At 37.6% G+C, this 24,420-nt stretch overlaps 1 protein-coding gene across 1 annotated transcript in view; it reads right to left on the bottom strand.

Annotated features, from left to right (window-relative positions):
- LOC117384957 (collectin-12-like) overlaps positions 1–24,420 on the bottom strand; it is a 40,169-nt gene that overhangs the window by 7,745 nt on the left and 8,004 nt on the right. The window contains exons 3-11 of the mRNA XM_033982143.2: positions 8,050–8,172; positions 4,925–5,011; positions 4,144–4,589; positions 3,095–3,692; positions 2,450–3,007; positions 2,210–2,352; positions 2,024–2,133; positions 1,826–1,926; positions 1,715–1,728 (exon numbers count right to left, since the gene is read on the bottom strand). Coding sequence (XP_033838034.1) covers positions 1,715–1,728; positions 1,826–1,926; positions 2,024–2,133; positions 2,210–2,352; positions 2,450–3,007; positions 3,095–3,692; positions 4,144–4,589; positions 4,925–5,011; positions 8,050–8,172 — 2,180 coding nt within the window. The remainder of the gene's footprint in view (positions 1–1,714; positions 1,729–1,825; positions 1,927–2,023; positions 2,134–2,209; positions 2,353–2,449; positions 3,008–3,094; positions 3,693–4,143; positions 4,590–4,924; positions 5,012–8,049; positions 8,173–24,420) is intronic.

Below are 24,420 nucleotides of genomic sequence, written 5' to 3' on the forward strand. Positions count from 1 at the left end.
GACGGCAACAAGCTAGGCATGCTGGGTAATCAAAACAATGAATCCCGAATAAAAGCTACAAACTGGCTGATTTAGATACCACTAAACCGACTCATAATGTAAATACTAATACTTGATATGAGCTATATTATTAACCCAAATATAGACCCGAAATCACCCTTTCCCTAAAAATAACATGTCATTGTCAGGTGATGGTAGTCACGTGATCAGATGGTGGTGACGCTTCATCACTAAAGCATTATGGGACTAGAAGTTTTATTGCCAAGTATATTTTTGGACGGGATTTATGCCAAGCTAGAAGCAATTTACAGTCCTTTTAGTGGGTTGAATTTGTAAATCATTAGGATGAATTAAGAAATATATAATAACAACAATATAATATAATAAGAGCTATAATAAGTCATGGTCAAGTTTGACTGAAACGGACTGCCTTTCAATAACACTGACTAACTTGGCCTGGGAGGCATCAGCACCTTGTCTCATAGATAAGTTTAATGCCATACTGTGGAACATTTCACATAGGGCATCTCAAAGCAGGTGGCCGATCCTCTACCAGAAAAATGAATGCACCTTTAAAGTTGAATTCGACACATTTGCGTCATTGGAGCAAAGAGTAATTACACAACCATAGGTTTATCAAAATCACATTTTATTACTTAAATAAAACAAATGTCTTCTTAACGTTTTTACTGTACGTTGATTTGATTTGTTTAAAAACATAATATAGGCCTAAATGATTATATAATAAACTCTTTTTCATTTCATGATACTAATTATTCATTCACACAAACCAATAAAAGACGTTCACAAATTTGGCATAATGGACAGTGGCTCGCTTGTATAGTATTTATATGTCTAAAAATACAGGTACATATTAAAGTTTAAAGGCAGTGAATGTAAGAAAATGTTGCAGTCATTTAATGATCCATGGGCACTTTCTGAAAAGTTAGTTACAGTCACAGTTTCACGTCTGTGTAGTATCAAAAATACTAAATAGCGGTAGCTTTAATAGCAGTATAATTTCATATATTTGCAGAACAGAGGAAAAAAATGATTTATTTGAACATAATTTGTCACTATTTACAGATAATCCTGTACAACATAAGGACTTCACTTGAACTCCAAGATTCTTACATTTTCATATAAAACGCTTTGTCCCAAAAGCAGGGGCCCGGCCTGTGCTTGTTTAGTCCTTTGCACCACACTGTTGTAAAGTGCCTTTTGATACGTCAGTGCTGGTCTCCGTGACACTGACTGATTTTATCAAAGTCTTCTAGTCAACGCTAGAGCTCCTCCATCCATGCTCATGTGGGATGGGCCACTGCTATAAAACTGGAAAGTCTATATAATAAAAGAAAAAAAGAAAAAAAAGAAAAATTAAATTCAAACACTTGATGTCATGAAAGAAAATATGAAAACCTTGTTTTTTTTTAAATCAGGACCAAATACTTTCATAACAACAGTGCATATGAAAGATGAATATGAAAGCTCATGCTTTAGGATTGGGCTAAAATTATGGCATTATCGTACTTTTGTATGTTTTGTTTTATAAAATTGCACTTTTAGTATTTGTACAGCACTTTGGGCAGTGGTGGTTGTTTTTAAATGTGCTCTGTAAATAAATTTGACTAGACTTGACTATTATGGTCAAGGTGCTTATTGTAATATTTTAACGCTTTCACATTTTGCTACAGTGAAAGATCTATCTCTGTACATATATATTTCTGTCTTTATTCCCATCTTTTCCACCTCTATGACTAAACAGTATATAGTGAGTGCAAACCATCAGCTGGGCGTTCACATATGAAGCCGATGCGGTCAGTGCAGTAAAAGTCATTCCACTTGGCCTGGTGAATGAGCCCAGCGCAGTCCTCTCCGTCCTCATGTCCATGGGTCCAATTATCAGGCTGCCCCGGCTTCCAGTTTCTATAAAATAAAGGTTATTGTATGCAAAACATTATTAAATAACATGCTCTGCTGTTTAATATGTTGTGAGTAACTGCATGATAATGCATGAACTCACGTGAACTGAGGTAATGTCCCATCCACCCATTTCCATTCATTCTCTTTCTCTCTGTCTGTGAGGCCCAGCCAGAAGTACGTCTTCCCAGCAATAGAGTTTTGAATGTATTGCTACAGAAGAAAGAATGTGACAGAGTCATGTTGAATGCATTTGGGGCTTGAAATAAAGCATTTTTACTGTTAATACCTGTTCATCATTGTCACTGATTATCAGCAATTGTGTTGAAATGTTGGCACAAAAGTTGTTGGCCTCATCGAAGTTGAGTCTTTGAGCAACAGAGGAAAAATAATAGCAGCTTCCTCTCCATTTTTTAAAATTTAGAGGGCAGCCTGGAATATAATTCCATTTATTTAGAAAATATATTTAAATATAAACAAATATTATATAAAAACGTAAAATTATGAATATAGTACAAATGTCACTCACCGGGAACAGCAGTAGGGGGGGCAGTGGGTTGGACCTCCCGTGTCACTGTACGTTCAGGCTGCTCTGTGGCTACAGCCGGCTTTGGGGGTTTAGGGGGTTTGGGGAGCTGCGTGGGCCGAGGCTGCGGGGCCCGAGGAGGCGGAGCTGGGAGCCCTGGTAAACCTGGAGGCCCAGGGGGGCCGATGGGGCCCACAGGACCCCGCAGACCATCCTGACCTGGGGGTCCTGGGGCTCCTCTGGGCCCTGGTGGTCCTGGAAGACCCGGCAGTCCCCTGAGCCCATCCCGGCCAGGCTGTCCCTGAGACCCTGGGTCTCCTTTCTCACCAGGTATCCCAGGCCTGCCTCCAGCTCCTCTGGACCCTTTGGCTCCAGGGAGGCCTCTCACGCCTGCTGCACCCTTTGGCCCTATAGCACCTGTGGGACCAGGAGCTCCTCTCTCTCCTTTAGGCCCCACGACCCCAGCCGCGCCTTTATCTCCTTTGTCACCCTTGGGTCCACTCTGGCCAACAGGGCCCTGTGCACCCCTGTCTCCTTTGGGACCCCTGGGACCAGGAGGGCCTACAGACAGAGGGGGGCACAGATTACAGCTGTATGCAAATGAGTAAGACCTGCTCAGCTTGTATCATGAGATGAGGTGGGTCTGACCTTGCAGGATGGTGAAGTTGGTGATGAGCTGCGAGTGTTTGCTGTCCACCAGTTTCATCTCCTCCATCACAGTGGACAGACTGGTCACCTCTTTGTCCAAACGGGACACCAGGTCGTCCTGCTGGGCCTTCAGGTCTCTACTGTCAGCGCGGGCCTCAGTCACGCTGCTGTTCAGAGCCACAATCAGGTCTGTGTGCTTCATCACTGTTTCCGCACACGCTCTCATCCCATTCAGGTCGGAGCTGATGGCCCCCAGCAGCTGAGAGGAGAAGCTCACGTTCCCTGTCACCCGGTCCATGTCGCTCTCATGGCGGTCCAATCGTGCCTCCACCTCGTCAAAGCGGGCTGAGGTGCTATTGTCGTGGTCCCTCTGGTGGTCCATCAGCTCTCGGAGAGTCTGATCATGGATTTCAGTCAGGGTTGAGGCATTCTGGATCTGACTGGCCAAAGTGCTGAGCTGAACCCCCAGGTCCTCCAGTGCCTCCCCGTTGGAGCGAGTCAGGGCAGAGTTATTAGCCGCTAACACCTGCAGGTTCTGGACTTTCTCTTTGAGCCACTCGGTGTCGGAGCGGGCCTGGCGAGCACTCTGCTGCAGACCCTAGAAGAGGAGACATCAATAATCAAATGACTAATCTCCATTTTGGACAGAATAAAGACAAAAAAACAAAAGTGAAATAAAGTAAGGCAAGGAAGTTTATTTGTATAGCACAATCCATACACAAAATAATTCAAAGTGCTTTACAGAACAAGAAGGACATTAAAATCACACAAATCAAAACATAAATAATCACAAATAATCATCATAAAATTAACATTAAAACATAAGAGTGCAGAATAAAAACCTTTATAAAAACCTTCCAGTCATATGCACAGCTAAACAGAACTGTTTTGAGCCTGAATTTTAACATGGTCAAAGTAGAGCCCTCTCTCACATCTTCAGGAAGACTGTTCCAGGTTTTAGCTGCATAAATTGTGTAAATCTTTTAGATAATTGATTATTGAGAATTAATATGATTAGTGTCTGCAACCCTGGTACAGAAAATGCTTACCTGGTAGTCATTCTTGAGTCTCTGCACCGCCTGGCCTGCGTCCTCCACGGTCTTCTGCAGACTGCTCAGCAGGTTTCTCTGTTGAGTTTGGCTGATGTTTAGTGCACTGATGGTGACCTGGCTCTCCCCTTGCACTTTCACCTGTGTCTGTATTTCTGACTGGAGGTAGGCCGTGTTTGTCTGTAGATTGTCCAACATGGCACTGTAGGAGGTTAGGGTCTGGTTGACAGAGCGCAGAGACGCAGAGTTGGAGTCCAAAACACCCTGTAAAGAGGTGTGTGTGGTCTGCATGTCTCCCCCCGTCAGACGCAGCTCCTCCAGGACGTCCCGGTTCTTTGTGGCTCTGAGTGCAATCTCGTCCAGCTGCCTCCTTAGCGTCTCCAAGTCAGACTTAAAAGTCCGGATTTCACTGGTAGCATTTATTGACTTCTGTCCTGCTTGGTTACCTGACAGACACAGAGCATAGAGTATGGATTGTCAAATTAAATACACAGTATACATTAAAAAGAAGTTATACTTTGAGTCTTGTTTTGAAACAATATTTGCAAAAAGGCTGGATATTTCAGCTTAATTAAATATATTTATTGATTTATGTTTAAATAAATCATTACTCAGTAGATATAAAACTCATATGCAGTTTCCATAATAATAATAATAATAATAATAATAATAATAAGAAGAAGAAGAAGAAGAAGAAGAAGAAGGAGAAGAGGAATTCAACTAATTTCAATAATTAAACCATCTATTTTTTGCAGAATTAAACAAACAAACCTAAACTTACCGAATTTCTTTAGATCTGTCTCCACGTCACTGATCTTGCCCCCATAATTCTGCATGCCCTCTGTCACATTATCCATTCTCTGGACCACTATCAAAGATTGGGAGAAAAATGTTAGGACAATATAGTACCAACGTAATTCTGCAATAACATTCCTCAAACACCAGGGGGCGCACAACATTCACACATAGTACTATTTCAATGCCAACCTTCATGGGCAGAAGATTATGGCTGAGTTGGAAAGATTACAAACTTTTTTGATTTTATGTAACCAGGCAACTGTGGATTGATACACATAAATACAGACTAGATTCGCTATTGCTACAAACAGCTAACATAATGAAAATCACATGTTGAATTTCTCGTGAGCCTTTTCTGTTTCTTGTCCCTGTGTGGGCGTCCACAAATGACAAGAAAAAATGTTCTGGGGAGTGCATCCTAAAATTTCCTTGTTATTGTTCCAAAAATGACAAAACATGAAACAATAACATGGAATCCACTTTGGGTTAGATGCTGGGAAGAGGATTATGCAATTCAAACCCACTCACTTCAAATTCTGTTTCTACACTTAATTTGACACTTTTTCCATAGAATTATTGCTTACAAAGGTTAAAAGTTCAATTTAAAAACAGTTAAATAAGCCCAATCTAAATTTTCTGAAAAGTTACACAGTGCACCTTTAATCAATTACATGTGACACCAAGGATATAAAGTGACCCATTATTACGTACTAATCCAACCTAGCACCACAACACAGGGGAAAAATATCTTAAGAAAACTAAACTCAGTGAAATCTTTGTGACTTGTTGCTCTGTGCAAGTGAACCTTACAAATTACTACTGTGCCATAAAACCGTCCCATAAGTGGTTAAAGTGCAGGGTCATCTGCTAAACATTACAGCTCAAACCACAGACATCATATGAACTCCAAAACAACACCAGGAAGTACTCAGCTGCTATGACGAGGCAAAATACAAATATACATGTGCAATGCAAGTCTATTTTACTGTAAGGGTTACGTCCGAACACGAGTAAGGCAGACTGGATTTACTGAAGGAACCCTGGGCTGTTTACGCTGACTGGGTTTGAACCGGCTGGAATTAAACTGGATACGTCTCTCTCAATAACAAGCAATAAACCGGCTTAACCCTGCGTTTTCTATGGAGCTGTGAGCACAAGCTGTGAGCATGTTCTCGTGGTGGGAGATATATTGAAGTACACAAACAAGGTTATACTTTTGTGTTCAGTTTGATGGTCCATTCATAAATTCTGCCATATTTCTCATGGGATGCAATCATTTTACTATGTCGACTGTCGATATAACGATTGTTCATAGTAAAATAACAAAGGGAAACAGGTTATCGATTTGAATAACAGAACTAATCCATGGCCTAAAACTCACAAAAAGTTATAGTGCCATAGATGGAATAAAAGGCACTTGTTTCACTTCTTTCTTATCTTACACAAAAATACAGGAATTTGGTCCAAAACAGGTTAAGCTTCAAGGCATATTACTCTTTAGATCTAGCTCAATAAAAAGTGATCCAGCTTTAGATAAACCAGGGTTGACCCAGACTTGCATTGATAACCTTCTAATCTAGCTTCATAGTACAGGGCCTGACCTGTAAGCAGTGGTGGATGAAGTACTCAATTTTGAATGGAAAGTACAGATACAGAGGCAAAAAGTATAAATATCACATGAAAAAAATCTACTAATGCAAAAGTATTTAAGTACCCGTTTAAACTTTTATTTTAAGAGTAAAAAAGAAAAGTATTTCACACAAGTGTTAATTTGTTAGTGTTAAATGTAGTGATATTGATTAAAAATTATACATATTTCGGTCAACATTTGCAATTCAAATCAATTTCTTAATTTTTCCATGTTACCACGAACATGGTAAAAATAACCCCTGAAATCATATAAAAAGTACTTTTTACTTTTCAGTCCAGTTCAAAAATGTAGTGGAGTATAAAGTACAGATACCTGCTCTCAAATGTAGTGAAGTAAAAGTAAAAATTATCCGTTGTAAAATGTTCTTAAGTAAAGTACAGATACCTAAAATATATACGTATATAAGTACAGTGCTTTACTACATGTACTCCGCCATTGCCTATGAGACAGAATACTCACTACTGCTTTTGAATTTGTTGGTTAGTTTCTTCGATGGTATCCTTTAGTCTTAATATGCGTATTTTGTGGCTCCAGACGGTCTAGATTTCAACAATGTCAACATTTAGAATTTTGACACAACTAAAATAGACATATTGAATATTTGGACATTTGGAATGAGTTGCCACTGTGTGCATACAAAGAAAGAACTGGATATCTCAAGGGAAAAAAGGAAAAATAAATGGGAAATGTGTTGAATTTCACTTGTTCATAATAATGGATTGGAGTATGAATGTGTACAAGGAGAAAATCATTTTGGTTAGGTGTTTTGCAGATAAAAATAAAGCCTGACTGAGATGGTTTGGCAATGTTCAGTGGAGGGATCGTGAATATATAGTTAGAAGGATTATAGTGGTTAGGGCTGCCAGACAAGAGGCTGAGAGGAAGACCAAAGTCAAGAATTATGAATGCAGTTAAAAAGTATTTGTTAAGTAAGGGTATAAGTTAGTTAGTGTGAGAAAAATTATGCAACTAGACAAAAGCAGCTGATTTATGGTAGAGTAGAACAATTGTCCTATATTTATACGATACTCCAAAAAACTGATCACCTCAAAGAAAAAGAAGAACACAAGAACACAACACACAGGCTGAATAACTGACAAGCATTGCAATTGTGAAATAGATTTGCAATTTATGTTTTAATTGTAGGATCGTGTTCATTTTAATCATAATAGTATCCATCATCATCATAACATTTTATACAAATATAAACAGCTAAACTAATAAAGAATTACATAGATTTTGACAGAATATTTTGTTGTTCAGATTATGATATTGATCCAAAAGAAATGAAATACTCAAGTTAAATACATCAACTTTTCTTTTTGCTTGTTTTGTTGTTTTAAGTCCAAGTCCATTAAACTGTCTATACTGTCTATTAACATCAATTTTGCACTGGGCATTATGGTTATCACAATCTTGCCTATCAGTACTTTTCCAATGCCTTATAATCACCGTACCTTTGAATCCAAGGACAGCCACTGCGATGGTGAGCAGGGCACAGAGGACGTAAAGCAGGGCAATGGCAGCTCGTAAGGCCCAGTCATTTTTACATTTGGTGCACTCGGTTCCCTCTTGAATACCTGCAACAAACAACATTAAAGCAAACATTAGAATTTACATATAAAGTAGTCATTTGGGGATTATCAAATAAGATTACATCCAAACAAACACTATGGGATTTGATTGCATAACTAAATTTAATAGGGTCTAAAACAGGGACACGCTGTGCTTCTCTGCATCCAAGAATCAATTGAAAACAGTTGCCTGGCCAGTAACACTATAAAACTTAAGAAACATGTGCAGGCCATGTGATGTTGGAATAGACAGTGCATTGCAGAGTAAATGTTCACCAATCTTAGTCAAAACAAGATATTTTTAGGTCATTTGTGTCACACTTTAGAGACTCCAACCATTTCCCCCCTGTGTTTGGTAAAAACAAATTATTGGGTCAGTGGGACAACATAATAGACCCCCAGAAACATGAATGCGTCCCTGAATGTGTTCGATAAACAGAAGTTTTTGACCAATCACACACTCACACATGCTAATTATTAGAAACCAAGTCATGAATTCCAACATTGCAAAACCACATTTACAATGCAAAAACACAAATGATGAAAGCTGCAGTGTATATGATGTATTTTACATAACCACTTATGTAATAAATAACCTTCTGTCATGTCAGATCTATCATTTTCATCGTTGTACCTCCTCTGCCCAGTTGTTATTGTACATAGAGTAGATGTATTTAATGTTTACTTATTTTTATTTTATTTCAAATGTACATACATCCAAATATATTTGTAACTTATTTGGCACAAATATTTAGTTATCTTTTGCTATATTAAGTTTAAGTGTATAATAGAGTAATTGAGTTAACTTTCAATGACACTATGTAACTGATTATCAAATCTATATCATATGGCTTTATTTAATACCACTATGACATATATTATGACAATAAATGTAAAACTCTATTAATCGTGACATTATAGGAGATGATATATTCAACAATTGATCAGTTTCAGATTCTGATAACTAGTTTAGCACAGCTTTCATAAAACAGAGTGATGCAATGTCAAACATCCTCAACATGCCTTTGGATGCAGGATGTTTGCTTGACTTCATTAGGACTGAGTGCCTCTGGCGGGTCAGTCCAGCTGGGAGATATTCACAACGCGCAATAAAACACATGTTATCTGAGCAGACTCCAGACTAAACCAGACAAGGGTTAGGAATGCAAAGATCTAGAATACTACAGAATAGATATGTATAGACTGATACTACTATAAACTGCTTTTTATTGTGTGTTGAAATACAATTCTATTCCCAAATCAAAATAGTGATTTAATGTATTTTCATTGCGGTATCAAAAATAGTATCAAGCCTTTTCCTTTGTATCAAAATTGCAATTTCACTTGAAGACTTAAACAAATTGATGATTGCATAATTTAATTTGCTTTGATGGCACAAAAAAGCTAACCCAATCCCCTTTTACAGCTCAAAACATTGTATATTTACCAAAGTGTCCCTATTTGTACCTCATTAGATGTAATCTATAACCTCTTTTCTCTCAGTGAGGAGTTGGACAAGCTCAGCAGAGGGCCACACATCTGTCCAAACATGGCATCTGACCACCTCAAAGAGTTTGGGCCAAGTCTAGTCCTGGACCAACAGTCTGAGCGAAGAGGACTTAAAGTGACAGAGCTCCCCTACAGGTTCAGAGAGCACCCGCTGCTTTAAGGACAGCCACACACTGAGTAAACAAGGCTCTGACTGATGTAGGCTTGGGTCAGGAGCAGAGCAGATGTGAGACGAGGTGGACCAATAACAGTGTGTTCAGGGTCCATGGGGTCAATGGATATCAACAACAGTGTTTCTCAATAAAAGGCACTTACTACTAGAACATGAGCTATACTTTTCGAGTGTCTACAGTCTGTAATCATTGCACCAATTTGATTCATAAGGCAGAGTCAATTCAAATAGCTTGTGCTTGTTCTTATACACTGAAAATGATAAGTGAAAACATGTTTTGAGAGTGTTTTTAGAGTGAGTGTACAGCACACAAAGTATTCATGTTGTTTTGGGCTATATACATCAAAAGATAGCTATTCAGGAGAATGCTGTTTTCCAACTTCTGACTATGACCTAAACAGCATTGCAACATCTATGCGCCAACATCTTGAATGGAAAACTCTTGAGGAATGTCGAAAACATCAAAGACTTGTCCTGATCCAAGTCCTGGCAGTGCCACCCACCCATCTCACTCCAGCTGATCACAGAACCAGGTCTAATCATGCATACAAGTACAGGACCTTAAAACCCAATACAGTATAAGAAAATAAATTGCCTACTGACATAGTTTTAAGCCAGTACCAGGAATTTTTCAAAATTGACTATATTGTACATATAAAAAATAAACCAAAAAAATAAAAACATACGCTGTAATCTTTCAAACAAGGGTAAAAACAACATTTCTGCACTTTAGTGGGTAATTTTACAGTCCTTTTACATCTAACAGTCAGAAATATTTCATAATACCTTTATATGCTGTGGTAGGAAACTGTGTAAACTGGTTTTAAATAAAGTTATGGAACTCCACACTGGTTTTCTCTTAGTGCATTCCATGATGTGTTCATTCATTTTGGTTTGGACAAACTTTCTGTCCTTCCAACTTAACAACATTTTCCTAAGCCTGTCTCTAAAATTGTTGCTCCCCTGCAGACTTCTGAATTAAAATATTTCAGATACACTGGAAACCCTAGTACAGTACTGCCAAAACCATGTCACTTTCAGAGGTACAAGAAAGAAGGTCAAAATATTACTTACAGATTCAGATCAGTATTTACATCTACATATTTCTTATACTATCTCCATATTTATTTTATTTAACCTTTATTTAACCAGGAAGGTCCGATTGAGATTAAAAACCATAGAGAGGTTATTGCTTTGCCTGGAATGTGCCACTTTATGGCATTAAATGTACCTATCTCCATTCAATTACAAGTATTGATACTGGGGTCGCTCTCAATCTGTGGTCTCGATGGAGATAACCATATACATTTTAAGCAGAACAATAGCATTTACATGGAGACAAGCAGGCAAATCCTTCAAAGAAATGTTACATAATACACCTTTAACTTAAACACAATGCTGCAGTGTGAAATGTGCCTTGACTGCCTTTTTAACATTTGTACATCAAATACATTAGAAAAACATTATAGAGGTAATAAAGATGTTACTTAGGAACAAATAACACATCTTTTCTCTCAACTTGTTAAGCTGAAATAACAGAATCTAGTAGCTCATTAAGGCCTATGTCTGTCATGCTAGCTCTTATTGTCCCCTTGTTACATAAACACTGATGTTGAAAATGTTGAGAGTTGAGTGAAAACACCGGGGTCTTATATAGTGAAAAACGCCTGGTGAATGTGAACTTGTTGAGTAATTGGACGGCAGCCAGGAGGGGCCAATCAACGAGCTGGATAAAGGCCAGATACACCTCTTAGGGGAAGTAATGCAGAATGAGAGTGTGGGGACCTGAACACACATTTTTTACAGACATACACGTTCTTTGTATGTCTGTATTAGTCTGTATCAAAATAATAATACAATAGTCTACGTAGAAATGAATAATAAATACAAAAATGCAAGTTTGAGGATGAAATGCAAATATCACTACAGATACATTATGTAACCGTCTCTAGTGCATCACTGACTATCATTTTAACTTGCTTTTTAGCTTGACCAAAATAAAAACCTCACCACACTAGAATTGTTGTGAATGTCAATTTCCAAAACAATTTCACTCAGCCATCTTTTTAAATGAGACAGGAGAAAAACACAGTGACAGATCTGGTTTTGCGTGGTGTCTGTGTGTGGAGAAGCAGCTGTATTTCATTTGGACTCAGTAGAAAAACCAACAGTGATTTTCCTGACTGCCTCAGCCTGTACCTGCCATAGAACAAGCCCCGCCCATGTCCCACAGTGGAAAAACCTCAAAATGAACACAAAGACGTCCTGTACAGAGCTGAGCCTTTCTATGTGAACAGTCTTTGTTACTATTTCATGCAACTCATACTATTTACCCTTATGTAACAGGTAGCTTTCTTCCTTCCTTGTTCAGTTTTTGCATTGCCCCTCCCCCACTCCTCTGTAATATAATTTTGTGTAAATTTTACTTAAAGCAATCTATCAAGGATTCAATGTGACCACTGTCGCCCTACGACTAGAGTAAATGGAGCCAAAATTCAAACACCCCAGATACGTGATCAACTGAATGACCTACAGTAAATTCTACACATGGGCAAGGCACTGAGCATCTGAGGATGTCATTAATTTAAGTATATGAGAGCTGTTCACTATCCTCTATTCAACAAATACAAAAGCAAATGTAGACTTTAGTAGAAGGCTCCGGTTTGACGGGGCCTGAATTAGTTGGGCTTAAAATATACATAATCTGCCTTAAAATAGGAGGAAAGTTGTGCTTCCCATTGAATTGTGTATTCCTCCATCATGACGTGCTGCCATCTGCTCCTCGAATAATGATCAATCAAAGCGCTCCTTCGAAAAGGACGTCTGCAGAACTCAGCCCTTCAGGGGCCGACAACCCTCTCCAGATCAAACAGACACACACTGGTGACAGCGACACACTTTCTGCTGGCGGACGGTGTGGACACTGGTCTTTATTTGTACATTATATTTACACTAGGACTGGCCAACTGATCAAATAATGATTTAGATTCATTAATTTTTAATTGTCAGTGATATGATTTAATCAAAAGGTCTACACAGCCATAACTTTCCACAGCAAAACTTATTCTCACAATATTTGTGAGTTCACAAACTCACGAGAATCCGTGATGGAACCAATCACAAAACAGCACTGTGATTTGGGAGGAAGTACCCCAACACATTAAAATATACATATGTGCATGGGAAATATGTGCTTTTCTCTCAAATGGATGTTGCCTTGTTCAGCTGTTGTGACACTTTGACCAATCAGTGCAGCCTTTTCTTCCTGATAGTTAAATGTTTTTTTTTTAGTTTTTTTTTTTACAGTTTTAATAATAAACAATTAAGATGGTCTCCTGATGTTTTTTGAACTACAAATTTCCTATGTTGATCCAAACATTTTTCTATGTAAAATTCAAAACAAAGAAGTCCTGTGCAGAGTTCTGTGAAGGATCTTTGTGTAACTGTTAATACTATATTCTATACACTATTGGGCGGCTACCACAGGAATTCTTTAGCTCGCATATCCCTCCATTTAGTGCAAATGAAAAGTCTGGTGCTGTCAGGAGCAGTAGTCCCGTCCCAAACACACATCTGCAGAGAGGCCCAGTGCCAATAGCCTGGTTTAAGGTCCACTGGGAGCAAACATCATATTTCTCTTTCAACGCAGCTTTAAAATGTCACTGCCTGTCTGTGAAGCCGCAAATTGTGGTTTGCAAATGGGTTTGGCATCATGAAAAGTGTCTGTGCAAAGAAAACGTTCAATATTTTCTGTGTGATCCACTAAATATTGAAAATAAATCCTATTTTGATTCTGAGGCACATTCAAAACTGAAACTTAATAGTACAGCACTGAAAGACAAAAATATCAACTCTACAGTTTGAATTAGATATAGTTTAAAAGAACATTTCAGACTAATCATTCATATTTGACTGTAGTGGTTGAACCCCCAAGTATTTTAGCACTGGTCATACAATTAATAATACTCAACTGAAATGACTGTGTCTAGCCAACAGTATTCACTGGACTAGAGTCACTGCTGCCCCACTACGGCTATAGTCCCACAGGTCTCCCATCCAGTACTAACTAGACCCAACACTGATTAGCTTCTTGGGGTCATAGCATGTTTTGGATGGATTTATGGATTTTCTGTATACATTTGTCTTTTTAAAATACAGAATTGTCCTATGCCTTACATAATTAAATTCAAGAATCCATCCATCCATTCATTTTCTTCCGCTTATCCGGGGCCGGGTCGCGGGGGCAGCAGTCTAAGCAGGGGCTCCCAGACTCCCCGGACACGTCCTCCAGCTCCTCTGGTGGGACCCCAAGGCGTTCCCAGGCCGGCCGAGAGACATAGTCCCTCCAGCGTGTCCTGGTGCTATGTGGTATTTTATGTTAAATGTGACCATCAACCTGTCCAGGGACAACAGATGGAAACTAGCCTGTGGCTAAAATCTGGCATATTTACATATGTATCTTATGTTCATTAATATGCACTGTCCCTTTTATAAATAAATAAATAAAATAAATCTTTGGATACACTCATACTAATTGTTAATAAAAATGAGTATTGAAAATACATATTAATTTGAGTATTGATACTGTGGAACTTTTTCAAAAGTGTTTTGACCACATCGTGAAACTGCAGAAAGCATTATTATTCTAATTTGAAAATTACATTATGGATGTATACTATGGAGATGATAAAGGAACTTAGAGTATCATTAATCCATCAATGCTTACTAGTTTAGTCATGATACAAAAATTTCACACTTCATTCCGATACTAAGGAATAAACTTGATACTCAATATTGGTTCTGATGATGATAATGAAAAACACTCTTTCTTTAGACAATAGAATGTGATTTTCAACATTAAATTGTAGTACTGTCTTTTATATTACCATGCAGCCTTATATTTGTGAAATCCCTATCATCCAGGTCACTTCCATACTGGTCCATAGGCATATACTAGTCTATGTGATCTTTTACTTGTTCTGCTACAGCTCAAGATCATTCCGAAGCCATTCAGGAAAAGTTAATTTCTGTTCTTTGAATGTGACGTTTTTTTGTACTGATACTTGTACAAATGAGTATCTAGTTTCAGTACTATTTTTGGTATTGATTATTATCAGATTTTTAATACTTAACTAAATAGGTGTGCTTTTGTTGTTTCAAATTGGTCCTGTGTTGAGCTTACTTGCAATTGAGTTTGAAACACTCCTTATAAGGTGTCTTTGGCCATGTGACTTTGATTCTCTAGGTAACATGACAGCACTGACCTGAGGGACCGGGTACATGGGGTCCTCTGGAGTATCCCCTGCATTTACCTCTGTCGTCAGGAATGTTAACAAGTAAACACCCTGAAAGGAGGAAGTGACCACTGAAACAAATTACCCCAACATTAGAGGAGTGGGATTGCTGAGCTGGCCCTGCATACCTCTGTGTGCTGCTGCGTACAGGTTTATGGCACTTTAAATTGGGCTGGGGGCTGCGGCAACATCTGGGTATAGTTACAGTGGAGTCCAAACATTTGATATGTCGCCCATTCATGCCAACATCAGAGGTATGACCAACAAAGATCATAAGTCAAACCCAGTCAGCAACTTTTAGCAAAACATCTGAGAGGCGGCGACTTCCTGCTTATCATTAAAACAACAATGTTTATAGAAATTCATATGAAAAAAGCAGACAGTGGGTAGTGATTTAGAGCAAGATGATATGGGCTCATTATGGATGCACACGGGAAGCTGAACAGCCTGAAAACCCCCCCCGAATATTTGAAGTTTAAGACATAGGATACATGGCATTGTTGGACCTGAGACTTGACATCAGCAGCTGCAACTCACTGGACTATGAGCTGTAAACTATAAGAATGTCAGAAAAAGCAAGATTTTTCATTATCCTGACTGTAATGCATTGAAGACCAACTTGTAACAGATGTTATTTGATGTTTAATTAGGAGTTATTAAAGCAGTTATTGGGTTTGTTTTGCAGACACAAACAAATCTTGAACATAAACCGAAGTCATTACATGTTATATGACCTCATTACAACTGGTATAGTGCTTCAGAAAGTATAAGTATTTAAAGCTATCTAACTCATTCCTAGCTTTCACAACCCCTTTGGCCCATTGCTTGTATTCACATATATGGATTTTAAAGTACATGCACTGCTTTAGGATGGTGGACTCCTTTTGCCACAAAGTGCTGCTTTTACACTATTTGGGGGAAAACAAAAAAGAAAACAAAGACATAAAAATAAGGTCAGGTATGCCAGCTTTAACTAAACACTATTAACAGGCCAATTTGCTGAATAAATGTACAGTTAGACCTGTCACAATAACAAATTTTGAAGTGCGATATATTGCTGAAGAAAATGGAAACAATACAATAACCTCAAAGTAAAATTATCCCCCAAAAACTATTCTCAATGTACAATATGGTAAAAAACATGAACTGCTGAACTAAAAAGCAGATTGCAACACTTTAGTAGTTAGTTTGTATCTATAATGAGTTATAGAAATAATGTATTCATCCCTCTACAGCTCAAATCTAATTAAATAAAAAATAACAAAAAGTTCCGCATCAGAACAAAGAAAAAGTGCCCATGATATACTATACATATACTGAACAATACACCGGTATAGGTGACAGGTTTATACACAGTAAAGCGAAACAATTTTGCACCTGTAAATGTGATCGGGATTATTTTTCAAAATCAGGGTTCTGAATTGGATTGACAGTTATTTTGTGAACTTTTTAGTATTTTGTATTCTTTTAGTAGTGGAAGATTACAGGAAGAGGCTGCTTTCAATCAGAATTCAGATTTTAACACAGGGTAAATGCCTAAAAGTCCCCAAGTAATTACAATATAACAAGCCACATGCACTTTTTACGACAATATATCAAATTGCACCTAATATTGGTCATCTTTTATGAACACATTGTAGTAAAAACTTGAAGTACATTGGGGCATAATACAAAATGAAAGAAATATGGAACTTTTAAAACTGTTTTAATGGGCACTCTTTACACATGGCCTGCTGTAAACTTTATTGTACTGAGAACATGAGACCTGCTGGCCCTCACTGTTTAAATGCTGGCATGTAGAATGAAGTCATTTTATGTACAAACGTTAAACCCTGCCATGTAAACTAAAGCCATGGGACAATTCAGGGCATCTCTGTAAAAGAGAAGCTTTCAGAGGTTAAGTGAATAGGTTAACTGCACTGGAGGCAACATGCATACTCACAGAACTGCAGCAACTGATAAGACTAATATAATCAGAATCAGAAGACTTTTATTGCCATTGTCAGGGAACACAACTCACACACTAGGAACTTTCCTCGGTGAAACATAAACTAGCACAAACACTGAATAATAATAATATAAAAAAGTATAAATATAAATATTATAATAAAAATATATACAACATCAGAACAACAGTGTAAACATGACATATTATTACATATAGTCACTGCAACAAGCACTACTAGTTTTACTAGCACCACTACTGCTCTTGCAACTGTGCCCCTGATGTTAAAGATACAACTATTATTACTGTTACAACTACGCTACTACAACCATGGGTTTTCTTGAGTCTTTCAAGTCCACTCTAGGCCAAATAGGGGTCTGTAAGATCTAAAAGTTAAGACTAAAGTGCACTCTATTGTCCCCATATAGGGAAATGTGCTGCGTTTGATTCACTATTCAATGTTCCACAGACAACTTGTCAGGATCAGTGGGTGACCACAATGTAATGCTCAGATCTTGTGATATTGGTTCATGGTCAGGAGTAGCAGCTGGAACCTACTGTGCATATGACAATGACATAAAAGTGCATTTAGGATTCAATATTTTAGTCAAAATATCATATGGTCCCTGAATATTATCAGGAAAGGCGTGTCAGTTATACTACTATTAATTCTTGTCTATTCATATTACAGATCCTGTTATAGGCATAGACATTTTGAGGACTTTTCACCATCAATTAATAATATTTAGTTAATCCCTATGGCAACAGTCCAAATTTTTCATCATTTTCCACAATGCAATTTTCTTTTGTTTAACAGATAGTGGCACATATCATGACTGACCATAACGGCAGAGACATAATTGGCCAAACTTCCTTGTTAGATCTCAGAAAATAGACCGCTGTAATTCTGTAGCAAACTTCATTGCACAATACAGGAATTTTTTGTAATTTCCCGAAGCAAACGCTAAGGTCGACAAAACCACATCCAAAATTACCATCACAGCACAAAGAATAATACACATTTTTTTCCTGCATTTTTTCATTGAGAGGAAGCTTGAAGATTGATCTTGGCCTGAAGTCTTAAAAGCAAGAAGAACTGTTATTTTTGTACATTTAATGTAACACTGATGCGTAGCGGCCATATGCAAAACATCTCCACTGATCCTGTCTGAGCCTCTGACATGAAAAACTCCCAGTTCTTTAGAGTGTGTTGTTCTTGATACAAAGCCAAAACCTGCAGCTAAAGGAGAGGTTCACAAACAAGTCTATTATGGGACAGAAGACACACCGACACTATCCCAGGCAATGTAATCCTGTCATTGTACAATTCAATATAAGATGGCGTTATAAGCTAGTGTCTTCTAGTTAGGCCTGTTGATTTACTACAATTTGAACTACACAGACCCTTTGTTCCTTTTCAAGTGCTGCTACCAGCACCAAGAAGTTGTTATTATGTTATACTAATTGTAATCCATTGGCCAATATAGTAATGATAGAATGGCTAATATTTGGTTAAATGTGCACATGCATAACATTTCAGTAGGGGTCCACCACCCCCTGCTTGTCTTCATGGAGATGCTTGAATCCACTGAATGTTCCACAGTATGGAATTAAACACTTCTATCAAGTATCAATTTAATTAACAGTGTTTTATTGCTCAAAAACCTGTCCGCAGACATATAGATGTCCTATAACTTGACCTAGTAGCATCACCTGCAACATTTAGTACCACACAGTATTAGTAACACACCAGTGAAGTTATAATTGAACCTATTATAATACCGCAAGCTCTGGGTATTTCATATCCCTCTCACATCCATGCAATTAGATTGGCCAACCCAACCCGGTTAATATTTTCACACAATGCCATTGCTATCTACGTTACTGCGGTCTGTCTGTGTGTCAGCTTTAAAGCCCAAAGAGGTGAGGCTGAACAAAGGACAGGTGAGGGGAGGGTGAAAGTCATATAAATGTATAAATGGTAGCTTCAAATACTGTATCCTAATTTATAACCCTGATGGCAATTCAAAACCGTAATACACTTTCCCATGTTATTATATAATTCTGAGTTGTTACATAATGTGTTATTTCAGTGACTAAATCTCCACTACACCTCTATAATGACATGTTTCATTAGCATTTAGCCTCACTGACTGGAAATGCAGCACTTTCTGTAAATGACCAGACCCTGCCACAGCTTCTGTCCAAATGGAACAGAAGAAAATCAATACTCAGCAATTCTACAGAATTTACAAGTCAGTAATTCAGCAAGGAATTGGATGGGAGTAGGAGGATTACCCACTAAACCTTTACTGCTTTCTGTGGGAGTAACACGGTTCCGGCAAGGCAAAGACATATTCACTTCTAGTTAAATTAATTTGAAAAGGTCTTCACATCTGCTGCAATATTCAGTCTGTTAAATCATGGTTTATGTAGAATTGTGGTCTTATTTTGGTGCCATTGTTTTGTTCGAAGAAATTTTGTGATACGGCAAAATAAAGTATATAATTAAATGACATATTCCTGGTTCAAGGTGTTTCAAATTGCCATTACAGTTTTATAGCAGTAGTAGCAATAGAAGTAAGCTCAACATTAAAGGTGCACAGTGCAAGTTGTCTGATGGAGAGTCTGCAGCCTGCTTGTCTCCATGAAGATGTTGTTGCTTTGCCTAGACGTTCCCCAATATGGATTTCTATCTCTGTGGAGACAAGCAGGGTAGAACACAAGGCCAAGATACAGATCAGATTTACTGAGAGGTCACTCACAGTAAGAAATCATGTTTCTCAAGGTATTTGTTTTAGCTATAAAACACCTGTCATTAAATAAATGCAAGATAGAATTGTTTAATGCCAGTCTATTGGGTATTCCAGGAGGCTAGCTCATAGCAGACTTCCCAATAAAAAAGTGAGTTCATGTTGTGGAAATATTCCCTGGAAAACTTCCCTGGAGAATGGGACAGAGCCTTCACATATGTTAATGTCTGGTCTGGGTCTGATGCAGATCAAATGCATTTACACAAAGACATATGATAAGAATATTTTCTTCAAAACATGAATGTAACTGCATTTCCATCACAGTGCAGTTTTAAAATTAGATAGCTGTTGATGAACCCATTTAGACAATCTTCTTTGGGACATATAATCATTACAATAAAGGTGAAAATCCCAAAATCCCTCTTTTCTTTGTACTTTTTCCTACAACATCTTCAACAGAGTGTATGCCTGGTAGTGCTTTCTCCACTAAACCTCCTGTCCTGTTTCTGTTCACTTTGACAGAGTTAAGTGAAGGGTTAAACTGTTCTTCTCTCATTAAAAGACCCAGAGTTGACCTGCAACTGGTTGCCCCAAACAGTTACTCACGGCAGTGCAAACTTTGCTCAGACTCCTGCTAGTGGCCAAATCAGGACTGACCCCCCATTGTGTATAACCAGTCACAATAAGTCAGTGATGGAAAGAGTAATGACAATTTGTACTTAAGTAAAAGTACACTTTAAAGTACCTGAAAACCATTTCCTTGCATGGATGTGGATTACCAGATGCTCCCCCGAACATGACTTCCCAGGGTAATGTATAGATTATGTTTCCATTGGATTTGTACTTTTTTTAAAGCTCACATACAAAATTTTCTTAAAAAATAAAAATTAAAACTTGTTTTTTTATTATTGAAACAAATTTTGCTTCAGTCTTCCAGCCCACAAGCGCCTGATATCCGCTACCTTTTTATCTTTTACCTATTAGATTATGGTGTTCTTTATATCAATGTGGCAGCAAAATACCTTTAGTCTTTAAACACTTTTTATAAGTGTAGAATTTTGGTCCACTTACCCATCCGCATGAATGGTCTGCTAGGGTCGAGGAGCCCTCTTTGAGTATTCAGAGGTATACTCATTGGATGTCCTTGATCTATAAGACTGTTTGCTCCTTCATATTTATACTGCCTTTTGTAGGGAACTAAACTCCATTATGCACTTTTGACCCTTGCGAGAAGATAGTTTTGAGGAAACAAGCCTTTAGTTCTGCTCCTCCACTCCAATATTATGAACTATAAGTGCTGATTCCACATATCTATGAAAAATATGACTTAAAGTACTCTACCTTTAAATTTTAAACTGCAATCTGTATATTCTCTTCGCTCTGGACAATCAGTGCCAGTGCTATGTGTGTTTGCCAGTATAGAAAGTAGCAGACACGGAGGTGAGACAGACAGAGATTGGGACTTGTGCTGTACTTAGTAGCTCCTATGATTTTATATGTAGATTATTACAATTACATGGATAAGTACATAAGTACACATTTAAAAGTACAATTACCCACTCAGTTACAGTAACATAAGTATATGTAATTAGTTACTTTCCACCCCTGTGTAAATCTAACTCATTATAATTGCATGGGTAGAATTATGCTCAATTACATGTACAGGTTTAAACATCTACTCAGAAAAGTACAATTATCCCCCAAAAATCTTCAGCAACATGAGTATTTGTAATTAGTTACCTTCCATCTCTGAAAAATGTCCACACACAAATTCCTTTAGGCCTCAGAAAGAAACCAACAAAACAATTTATGAATCCTGAACTCTGTAATCTACTTCTGCCCTTTTATTAAAAACATAGATGCAGTCATTTTTTCATGACTAACTGGAAGCATGTGCACGCAGAGCCCTGGAGGGGGTTGTAAGTATCAGGCATTCTTTTCCACTAATAAAGGCACCGTAAATTAAAGCCACTTGCTGTTTTGCTCCCAAAAATAAGTCAGGTAAAGAATGTGATTCCTCAGCTGAAAGTAAAACTATTGACAAATGGTTCCCGTGCAGTTGATTACGATGAAACATAAAACATTATCAATGCAAAACGAAGTACCAACAGGCTGCCAGTGTAAGTTGTATGGGAGAGACACTGGTAAAAATATTTTCTCTATTTGATATGTTGTTGTTATGTTACCATCTCAGCTTTGCTCCTTCGTATTTGTGCTCCCTTCTGTAGAGAGCTGAACTCCACTATGCCCTTTTGACCTCCTCGACAGTGAGCCTTTAGTTCTACTGCTCCTTCAACTCAATATTCTGTAAACAGAAGTGAAACTTGAGCTCAGTAGTTTCTTTTAGGTTGTTCCCTTGTATTTTAACAATGAGTCAGTGAATCTTATCAACTTTTGTTGTGAGGGCTGCAGCTCACTTGACCCAGGTCACCCTTGGAAAAGAGCTTTCTAACCTGGTTAAATTAAGATTAATAAAATTAAATAAACAGTACAGTTACATGGCTAACCCTACAGAATTACAAGTGCTGATTCCATATATCTATGAAAAATACTACTTAAAGTATTTTAACTTTTCTTTATAAACTTTATTATAAAATGTAATTACATTTATTGTATTAAACAATTTTAAGTGCTCTTACTTACAGTGGCATTTTAGATCAATCTTTTATACAAAACATTATACAAAACGACTAAACAATTTAAAGACAGGTGGAGATTGGGACTTGTGCTGTACTCAGTAGCTATTTTACATGCAGATTATTACAATTACATGGACAGAATTATACTCAGCTCAAATGAAAGTAAAACCATTGACAAATGGTTCCCATGCAGTTGATTACGATGAACAACAAAACATTATCAATCAAAAAGAAGTACCAATAGGCTGCCAGTGTAAGTTACATTTGTATGGAAGAGACACCGGTGAAATGTTTTCTCTATTTGATTTGTTGCTGTTATGTTATCATCAACTTTACAGTGAGATTATGTTTTTGTAAAATAGTAAAATGTCTCAACATCTGTGATTATATGTGGCCCATATGCTAGGCCCATATGGTTTATAGGTTGCAAATTGATTGCATTACAAAATTGAGTTAGTCACCATTTTGTCAGTAAATTAAAGTCACATGAGGTGAAAAACAACTATTTGCCATATCTATTTTTGATCTATAAAAAATAGAAAACTGACAGAAACATCACCATTGGGCATTTTGAAGAGGTTCTACTGCACTCAATGATTAACACTTCTTCAAAAGTGCTGTTAAAGTAGCATCAAGCAAAGTCAGTGTTGAGACACAAAAAGTTCCCAATGAATCCACAAAAAAAATATAATTTTTTCCTTTAATGACCTCTTGTGGCCAGATTTAGTATGTTTTGCCCATTCTTGAAATGGTTCTAAATTATACGAAGGTTCATTATGCAACTCTTTTAGTGGAGGGTAAGACACACAACATCAATGGGGATATTGTTGTTTTGATTAGAATGTCCCGCAGTACTCCATTAAACGCATCTATTTCCACGGACACAGGCAGGTGCCACAACCAGGGGAAGTTAAAGGTCAGATCTGTGGAGAGGTGACCCCTCTCACACTAAGAATGCATTTATTATTTTAGCCATAAAGGCAGAAAAGTGTTATACCATGTTAGAACATGCTAGGCAAAGTAATAGTACCTCCATGGAAACAAGCGGGTGGTGGACTTCCCATCAGAAAAGTTACATAGAACATCTTTAAAAAGTTCCAATTTCAGACACTTGACACCAAACACAAAAATGACATGGCTTTCTTACTATATTCATGTCATTTACTAATCCAAATATTAAAATGGTTTTGCTGTTCTTAATAAACACATGAATTGCAAGATGATTGTTTCTGGTTAACCCAAATAGTCACTCCCACCCACGCTATTTCTGTCAGTACAGCGCCTTTATATAAACAGTATAGATTTGCACTGAATAAACTTTCCGTCTACGCACAGGAAGTGGCTCAGCATTTTGTACGGTTTGGGGGGACGCACAGAGGGGTAATCGAGCCCTTATGGAAAGCAGATGTCAAAAACGGTACAAGACCCCATTTCTCTACGTGAAGAAAGAAAGTCTGATATGAACTAGAACAAAAACATACGTCAAAACTTTAGAGGAGTAAGGGATGGAGAAATAAAAGATTAGATAAAAAGACATGTTTTATGGTCCATCTGCAGACAGGAGGATCAAGTCCTGATAATGGAGAATACTGTAAAGTAGGCTAGGCTACTTTTATCATTACAGGAATCAATTTAAGCAAGGCATTAAGTTTAAAGAAAGTTCAGAAAGTGAAGGTGGATCCAGTTGTTTAAAATGAGTCTCACTTCCAACATAAAATCAGCAGATATTAGAGTGTATGAATATAAGAAAATATAATTACAACCTTTAGCATTACAATATATCTATTATCTACCCTTTGCAAATTGATGTGTGGTTTGGATTATATATATATCAATTTGGCCGATATATTGAGCCGATATTTGCATTTTTTGCGGATCAGCTAAGTTTGTGGGTGAGTTTGTAGTGAATTTGAATTATGATTGATTATCGTTTTCTTTGAAT

Source organism: Periophthalmus magnuspinnatus, chromosome 17, assembly GCF_009829125.3.
Source record: "Periophthalmus magnuspinnatus isolate fPerMag1 chromosome 17, fPerMag1.2.pri, whole genome shotgun sequence".
NCBI classification, from domain to species: domain Eukaryota; kingdom Metazoa; phylum Chordata; class Actinopteri; order Gobiiformes; family Gobiidae; genus Periophthalmus; species Periophthalmus magnuspinnatus.